General features: G+C 39.2%; 1 protein-coding gene across 3 annotated transcripts; it reads left to right on the top strand.

The window, feature by feature from the left end:
- Nucleotides 1–4,859: 4,859 nt before the first annotated feature.
- Nucleotides 4,860–7,342, top strand: LOC307029537 (uncharacterized protein). Of its 3 annotated transcripts, none has more exons than XR_013805380.1 (3): nt 4,860–5,658; nt 6,466–6,587; nt 6,791–7,342. XR_013805380.1 is itself a non-coding variant. In XM_079665621.1 (3 exons), the coding sequence occupies exons 1-3, from the start codon at nt 5,478–5,480 to the stop codon at nt 7,039–7,041; spliced, it is 534 nt and encodes a 177-aa protein (XP_079521747.1). In that variant the 5' UTR covers nt 4,860–5,477; the 3' UTR covers nt 7,042–7,342. The 3 variants fall into 3 exon arrangements, 1 of the variants encoding a protein (XP_079521747.1); XM_079665621.1 differs by having other exon boundaries at nt 6,486–6,587; XR_013805381.1 differs by having other exon boundaries at nt 6,466–7,342.
- The last annotated feature ends 1,869 nt before the right edge of the window (nt 7,343–9,211 follow it).

Genomic DNA, 9,211 nt, shown 5'->3' with positions numbered 1-9,211 from the left:
CAGACCATAATCATATTTCTAATTGTCCATATATGTCGCTCCGGGTTTACTGTGAATGTTTAGGGTTAAAGTCCCGATGTGACACCATGTGTCACAGCAATATTTATGGCATTTGTTTCATATCAATTTCATCAAGAAATGTTTCCACAACAGGTTAAATGTAATCAGAATCAGAATACCTTTATTCGTCCCACAGAGGGGACATTTACATTTGTTACAGCAGAAAAGAGCCGAAGACAGCTTAATGTTTAACAAATGACATGTCATGTAAGCATTTTTATTCTTAAATGGCTTGAATACTAACTTTAGCAACAAAAAACCTTTCCAAATCTAGCTAGTTCTGTCACATGTTTTAGCCTGACACATGGACATCTTGGACACGTTGTTATGGGAAGACAAAAGCAAATGACAAGGACCATGACCCCAGACTGTTCAGTGTGTGTCACTTTGGGACTTCATGAGATAAAAAAGGCTAAAGCTGTATAAGGAACTTTCCAGAACATTTAAATTTCATGTGACACCCGTGTCTAAGCAATTCTGTCTGCCTTCCGTGTTCCTGTTGTTATTTACTTCCTCTCTGCTTTCTTCTGATGATTTATCTGTTAGTTTGTGTGTTTAATTCCCATGCATCAAGGTTATTTTCATGTATGTAATTGTTTTTCCTGCACAGTGTAGAGTCTTGTTGTGATGAGAGGGATACAGGTATTTCATAAAATAAACGTGCTCCCTGGAGGTTAGCTACAGAATTGATATCACAATTTAATCGGAGCTGATCACAAGTTGTCATGACTGATCCAGTCATGTCGATGAGCGTTCGGGCTGTGAATAAACAACTTGTGTTTTACTTTTAGGCTGTCTGAAGGTATGGACAGCTATCAAAGCTACTATACATCACATTAAGAACGATGAACAAATGAAAGTCGGACACAAATATATAATTTAAATGATTTATTGAAGTTTGCAATGTTTTGAACAGGCATCCACACAGTCACCTACTTTGTAATGTTCGATACCTCCCTGTAAGCGTCACGATATCGGACTCTCACCCACAACCTCACATACGAGTACTGAATGTGCAGCAAAGTGATCTTAGGAAGGCAGATATAGCAAAAGATGAACGTAAACGACAAACGATGTTTCTTTCCTGGTAAGTCAACAATGGGTCCTCAATGTACACGCCCCGGATTCCTATGACGAAAATAATAGAATGTCGCCAGTTGTCATGACTCAACTTATACTGTAACACCGGCACAACAAATTATTACTACATCTCCCACACAGCGAGGTTAAGTTCTATGTTCGTCAGCCGGATGCATCACCGAGCTTTCACCAGCGCAACATGCCCCCTCACTGCTCGGTGATGCCGTATCGTCTTTATAATTACACTCGAAGCAGCGGCGGTGACACTACATTAAACCGTTCACACACACACGCCGAAATAGTACCAAAAAAAAAGTGTGCAGTTTGGTGACAAGCTATGTACTAATAATGATAGTACTAGCCTTAACATGACCCAGTTTGCGCATTAGTTTGCGCTAATTTGGTAATAAGCAGCTACGCCAGTACACAATAGGAATAACTTTAACACATTTCAGTGACAATATTAAACCAAGAGAGTAGGCTTCTACCCGCAAGCAACCAACTATCGTCATGTTTGAGCTAAATCTAGCGGTTTAGCTAACAGTGGAGCCAGTGCATCATAGCTTGGTTTGGTTTGGTTAAACAATTTAGGTGGAACATGTTATATCTGACATTGTACATTATTTTTATATAAGAAATATAACTTGTCTGAATCACACTTACCGTATGTAGAAGTCACGTCTCAAAAGAAAAAGGCGGCACATGTGACGGTGGAAAGATCTGGCAAAGACGTTGACGTCATGACGTCACACGCACGTTAGATGAGAGAAACTTGATTGATTTGCTTTCACTGATAACAAAATAGCAAGTCAAATCAACGAACAAAAAAATCACATGAATACAACCCACAAAAGTAAATTGGAATCTCTAAAGCATAAATCTGAATCAGATGTATTAAATGTATTAAGTTACTTCAACTACTATCAAGTACACTTTTTAGAGTGACTTATTCAGAAATGTCAAAGGTTCATCACAAACACTGCAGCATTTTCTGCTTCTACCGTATTTCATTGCATGCTTCAGAATAGATATATATATACAGTATATTGATATATAGTGCTTGTGAAGGAAGAGGGGACACATATATAAATATATATATATATATATATGAAAACAAGAGGGACATAATATCACAAAACAATTAATGATGATGATTATTTCAGCCATATGTATAATAATGTTAATATCTATGAGATTTAAAGTAATAATAATAATTCCCTGCAAAAGCACTAATTACAATACAATAATGGCAAAAATAGCAATTCGATATATAGTACAAATCAATCATTGTCGTGTGAAGCAAGGAGTGGTTGGACCCAAATGCGGAGACAGCAGAAAACTTAACAAAAATGTATATTTAACAGGCAGTACAGGAACTCAAGTAACAACAATCAACACGGAAAAAAACAGAACTTCATGACATAGACAAACAAGGAACCGAAAAGAACAGGACAGAAAACCAGGACTTATATACTAACAGGGTGACGAGGGGATGAAGTGCAAGTGGACACACAACACAGTGTGTAGCTGTGATGGAGATATTTTCAGTTTAGCTGAATGCCATGGCACACATGTATGACATACATCCCAGGTCTTAGAACACCGAATGTATAACTTCATCAGTTTAAAAAATATAAATAAACAAACCTGAAAACGTGATCAATTCCCAATTATGCATTTTCACGAGAATTTTACATTATCCGTTGCTAGGTTTTAGATTATCAGTAGGTAAAAGTGGTATTAAAATTAGTCAGTCGGAATATTTTATTACATTATGGCCAGGTACTCACAAGAACATATCCTAGATGTCTGAGATCATCCAGAGATTACATTATAAACTTAATTTTAGCCTCTTCACCTCATTGGAGTCAAGAATTACTGTCAAGCTCACCAAGAAACAGCATCGCATATGAAGACTGAATGAAAATGGATATATACATGTTGAAAAGCATTGTAATTAGTAAAAGAAACAAGAGCATTTTTTAAACTTCATGCAGATATTAATAGCATTTCAAGCTGTGCATGTTCTAAGGCAGCAATGCATAGTGCATTCATCTATAGCTTTTTTTTGTTGCTTTCCTACAGTATGTGCTTATGTACCGTGGCACTAATGAACAATGTTAAACTCAGGGATATGTTTTGTAATATATCAATGTCAACACATTATGTTTTCTTTAAAAAAACATTTAGTGGCTATTATTGAATTCCCCCATGAGGTCTGGACTGTTATTTGTCGAAAACACATCCCAATGGATGACTATATAAAGCCCAGTCACCGTGGCAAAGTGCAGGCCACAAGCGGGCTAGTAACTGTCACAACATCAATGAGAGAGACCATTGTTTAAACTAAGTAATTTATTTAAGGAAAATTCACTTGAATACTGCAACATAAAAACATAGGTACACACATATATACACTGCACACTAGAAAAATGTGCAAAGTAGTAGTTTTAAAAAGGCAATTTGTATGAGTTCAAAGGGCAAAGAACAGCCTGCAGGGGAGCCGCTGTGAAATATGTGTCATGTCCGTGACAAAATTAGACAACATTCAATGTTGCCATGAATGACAGTATATTTTGGATGACGTCCAGTCCAAGATCTCCTTTACGACCAGCAAGAGGATCAAACTGTGCGGTGGGTTGCTCCATGTCCTCATCGCTTAGCAGGTGCTGGTTTCGAGGTACGGTGACCCTCTCTGGCCAGTCCAATGCAACATCCCCTGCATCAGCTCCACCTCTCTTTCTGGCTCCTCCTGAGCATCTCCTTGTCCTCCACTAAAGAGGCTCTGCATGGCAGAAGTGGTCTGGCCCTGCCGTTCCAGGCAACCTTGGACAAAAAGTTGTATGGGACTCTGGTGTCTTTCGGTCCTCAACCCATGATTGTTCCACTGGTCCAAAAAACCCTGTAGGTCGTGGTTTATGCGTGGGAGATAGACATAATGCAGGGCCCACATGTGCATTTCATTGTCTACGTCTATTGTGCCTTCACTTGTTGAAGAGGTCATAATAGACGTTGCTCACACCTCGCCACAGGTCACCCCAGAGCCGTTCTATTCTCTGGTTGTGAGTGCTTCTTCCACGGAGAGCACTGCCTCTGTCAGAGCCTCTGAAGATGTTCATCATTAGGCAGACAGCGTTGTTTTCGCCCCCATGGTCGGTTCTGACCCTCGAGGGCACACCATACTTGGCCACCGCATCCATGAAGCTCATCATCACGGTAGTGCTCCTGTTGTTGTCTGAGGCCCGGAGGAAGACGACCAGGCGGCTATACCCATCAATACCCCCATGAATGACAATCACACTTATTAATTTATTAATGTGTTTAATAAATTCTGGCTAGGACAACCACACAAACGGCAGCAACTTTCCCTCTGCTTCATTCTTTTCTCCTGTTCAACAGGCTTATTATCTGACCAGCTCTGATTCACTTACAAATTATATCCGTTTTCTTCAGAATCAGAATCTGTGTATTCACACTTCCTTTCTAAAACGGAACAAAGAACACAGTGCCCCTTTCACACCAACGCGGTTCCCGTTCTAGCTCCGTGCTAGTGCTCTTTTGGGTCGGAACCGGTTCTTCTTTTCAGCCCCCAGTTCCATCCCCTGAAGACAAGGCATGTGTCATACTAGAAATGTGCAGCCCAATGAAAGAAGGAAGCATAAAGCTTATCAATTTCTATAACCCGTGTAAAAATCTTCACATTGAAACTTGACAGACAATAGCAGGGACGGCTCACAGAAGGGAAGTATGGTGTGGTGACTTTAATGCTCACAACAGCCTATGGGGAAGCAGTCAAACAGACAGTAATGGGGATGTTGTAGAAGAAAGAGGAAAGATCATTGTTTTTGCCTTAATGATGGACAAAAAACAAGAATAGACGTGAATAGGGGGACACAATCATGCTTGGACCTCACACTTGTGACGGATAGTTTAGCTAAATCGTGTGAATGGTATGTAAAAAGTGACTGTACCATAGGAAGTGATCGTTACCCAGTTTTCACTATCATCAACACAAATAGGAAGTGAGTATATTTTCCAGGTGGTGCTTTGGTAAAGCAGACTGGGAGAAATGTAGACTTTGCCGTAAGGAGTCAGCACAATTGTTAGCATTAGAAGGAAGTATAGAGGAGTGCTCAAATCAAATCACAATGCACATTAAAGAAGCAGCAAATAAAACTATACCAAAAAGAACAACAGAGGGTAGGAGGAAAGTGGTGCAGTGGTGGAATGAGGAATGTTTGCAGTTCATAAAGTCACCACTAGGAGTGCTAATGGTATTGTTATCTTGAAGTTCGCTGTTCTTAGCCTCACTTCCGGTTTAGCGTTAGAGAAACGGAATGGGCCGAGAGAAGAAGAAGAAGAAGAAGAAGAAGAAGACGACGACGAAGAAGAAGAAGAAGAAGAAGAAGAAGAAGAAGAAGAAGAAGAAGAAGAAGAAGAAGAAGACGACGACGACGACGACGACAGACACATGGCAGCAACTTTCCCTTTGCTTCATTACTTTCTCCTGTTCAACAGGTTAGTAGTGTGTACTGTGTACACAGATTATGTCATATTTCGATCTAAGAAGTGTCTTTGAAACTGTTTTATGTGTAGTTTAATGTCATTCTGTGAGCTACGCCACTAGCGTGTGGCTAATGGCGTCCGCTAATGTAGGGCTCAAACCACTATGTGTATGAGTCCCGTGCACTAATCTGGCTTACATTTTAAGTTTATTCTGTTTGTATAAATATGTGAAATGCTGGTCTGAAGTCATAATTGTTCATATTATTTAAATGCTAAAGCGCAAATGCTATGCTAATATTGTGCCTGTGCAACAGCCATGTTAAAGTGAGTGCAGTCGGGTTGTGTGTGTTATCTGTTATCACTGTATTATACTGTAAATGAAAAAGGCTTTAATCCTTCATGAAAGTCATAATATGGCATGTGGATTTATGTCCATTTTTGATTAGAAAACGAAATATGTCAGACATACAGTTATTTTGATTGGCTAAATGTATGTAGAATGTACATTCTCAGTTAGCTTCAGGCCTCACTGAGGAGAAGTATTGAGGTAGAAAGCTGGTGAAGCCATTTCCTGCTGTCATTATATTCTGTTTGCACAGATAATAAACCTGGTTGGCAAGAAGGAAGTCATATTAATTTTACCACACAACACAACGCAGAGATACATGTGGCGTCAAACCAGAGAATGATTAGATAAATTGAGAAAACGGATATCATTTGTAAGTGAATTTATTAATGTGTTTAATAAATCCTGGCTAGGACAACCACACAAACGACAGCAACTTTTCCTCTGCTTCATTCTTTTATCCTGATCAACAGGCTTATTATCTGATTACTAGCCCTGCACAGCAGACTTGTAACACTAGCAGCAGTGGAGATGGAGCATCAGAACCTGGAGAATACAGCAACCACAACAAGGATCCATTTGAAGATAGGTCAATGTAAATATTACAGTAATAGTGTACTTTCATTGTGTGGGTGTAACATAGTTAAATAGGTTGTAAGAGAGAGAGACTCCTGTCCCACCTCCCCATTTTATTTTGAGTTGTGCATTGTTATTTGTGCTTGAGAAACTTTCCACTTGAACTTTATTTTAATGAACTTAGTAGTAATTATTGTCCTATATTTCTTTCCGATTTCACAGCTGCCTGGGCAGCAAGAACCTCCATCTGTGCCTGCCCCCAGGTCAAGATCTACCGTGGCTCAAGAGCCTTCACCACAGCCATGACGATCAACCCAGCTAGCAAAGAAGTCTCGCCTAGCACACCTCCCTCCCTCCGACACAGCCACCAGCAGCCCATGCACCATCACCCGCACCTACACAGCAGCCAGAGCCACTGTCTCGGAAGACAGACAAAGACCATGACACTGCTCCCCCTGTCTTTACATTTATAATGAATAGTTGGTTGAGAAAGTTCTGATATTGTCAGGGTTCGTACGGTCATTAAAAACCTGGAAAAGTCATGGAATGCAATATTTTCCCCAAAGTTTAGGAAAAGTCATGGAAACATAACTAAAGTTGCATCAAATATAATTTATGTTATCTAATCGCCAAAATAGTAATACTATAATGATAATAATGTATCGTATAATGAAACGTACAATTGAGTATTTCACTGGTGAGGGATGTTTACAATCACGCCCTCTATTCTACAGGAGCTACTATTTCATATAAAGATGCCAAGATGCCAGGGAAGTGCAGTTTCAAAAATGTATGGCTTCTAAAGGATAAATACCAATTGTGGTTATCAAAAGACATTGACCCAAGACGTGCTAAATGCAAACTGTGTTGTAACATATTCAATATTTCGAATATGGGCAAGGCATGCTAGCCACATAAGAGTCTTTTTTTTTGGTCATGGAAAATGAGGTAAAGGTCATGGAAAATCATTGGTGAAAAAGTGTATGAACCCTGTATTGTAAATATTGAGATTTTACAGTTTCTTATGTTAACATAAATAGTTGGTTGTAATGCTCAATTTGTATTTGTACACATCACATGAACCTCAATATGGAATATGAAGTCATGAATCAGTCCTGATGTAACTTTTCTGTGGTGAAAGTAGAGTATTTTACTCGAAATTCAAATGTACACATTTTCATTTTAGACATGAATAACACATTTATATAGGCCTATAGGGTAATTCATATATTTCACTACTTTTGTGAACCAAAAACGTTGGTACACCAAAAAAAATGGATGACATGAGTACATTTTTTAAGTTTTCCAAAAATCGGATTTTTAAGCTAAGTATCTCATAACACAGTGCTCTAAGGTGAGTGACTTGGCATTTCTAGCAAGACCAGAGACTGAACATTTTGATATGTAACACCATGCCATGTTATAAGAAGTACATTTCAAAAGGTGATTTAAGGAGACATCTAAAAATTGAGAAAATACCCTTCACTTCACACTCCAGAGGGATCTGGTTGTACAATCTGGGATAATGTACAATTCACAGCCTCACAATGTCAGGAACTTTTCCTCTACAGATTGCTTTTGTCTGGCTTTACTCTTCACTGATTCGTTGCAGAAACTTTGAACTCATTGGCTATGGAAATCAGAAGGAGGGGCTCATTATCATATGAAAATACGCGCGTAGTTTCGCAGAACATACGGGCGTATTATGGCACCTTTGGCTTTCGATAGGGCAGCACCAGAACGTCGCTTCGGCACTTCCAAACTAAATTGCAGTACCCATAAGGAGCCGTACACATGCCGCAGTTTTTGCGTGTCTGTGTCTTTAGTTGAAAGCCCAGTGGCGATCTGTTCATCTGTCATGCTGATCATACAGTCAATAACTTTGTTATTAGCATCTGGTTAGCTAGCTATGCTAACGAATATAAGAAGCTTTTTCTACAACCAGTGAGGTAAAGGCACATCTTTATATGATCATTATACTGTAGTTCTAAAAAACAAGAGAATAAAGTAAACAGGTATAAAATACTATATGACAGTAAATAAAAGTTGTTATTAATAAACAAGAATACAGTTTCAAAGGAGTGATTTGTAAAATATCCATAAAGAAAAATACATCTGCTTCCAGTTCTGTTTCATATGGATGTTGAGAGATGTATCCATAGATCTCCTAAAGCTGCTCTCAAAGTGCAACAGATTGATGCTTTTAACTTCAACATTTAAAAAAAAATCTTCCCGGGGAGGTGAGGACCCCCCTAGAGGAGGTTAGGTCCCCCCCACCCACACTATTAAATCACGTCAACATGGATAGGAAACGAAATACATTTGCACATATCTTGTGTCCAATATACTTTCTGATTTGGTGGTCATGCTACAACCGTGCACGTGAATGCATGCGCGAGTCATGGTAAAATATCTGGATTAAGAGTTTGCTTTTTCTTTGCACGGCATGAAAGAAAGGCCAAATGAATGGGCTGTGATTTCAGTATTTTTAAGCTGAGGTCAATCATTTGTACGGCCCTCGGAGGATGTTTAAAAAATTGAAATGGCCCTTGAGAGGAAAAAGGTTCCCCACCCCTGATTTAGATGATCCAGAAGAGGATTGGGAGAATGTCATATGGTCAGATGAAACCAAAAATATAACTT

This window comes from Notothenia rossii (assembly GCF_949606895.1).
Source record: "Notothenia rossii genome assembly, chromosome: 2".
Lineage (NCBI taxonomy): Eukaryota > Metazoa > Chordata > Actinopteri > Perciformes > Nototheniidae > Notothenia > Notothenia rossii.
This window is presented reverse-complemented; position numbering and strand designations above follow the sequence as displayed.

What these genes read in the sequence shown, in the direction of transcription:
- LOC307029537 (XM_079665621.1), top strand. Translation starts at nt 5,478, where the DNA reads ATGGGCCGAGAGAAGAAGAAGAAGAAGAAGAAGAAGAAGACGACGACG. An exon ending in TACTTTCTCCTGTTCAACAG is followed by an intron (nt 5,659 to 6,485) that starts GTTAGTAGTGTG and finishes TCTGATTACTAG; the next exon opens with CCCTGCACAGCAGACTTGTA. An exon ending in CCATTTGAAGATAGGTCAAT is followed by an intron (nt 6,588 to 6,790) that starts GTAAATATTACA and finishes CCGATTTCACAG; the next exon opens with CTGCCTGGGCAGCAAGAACC.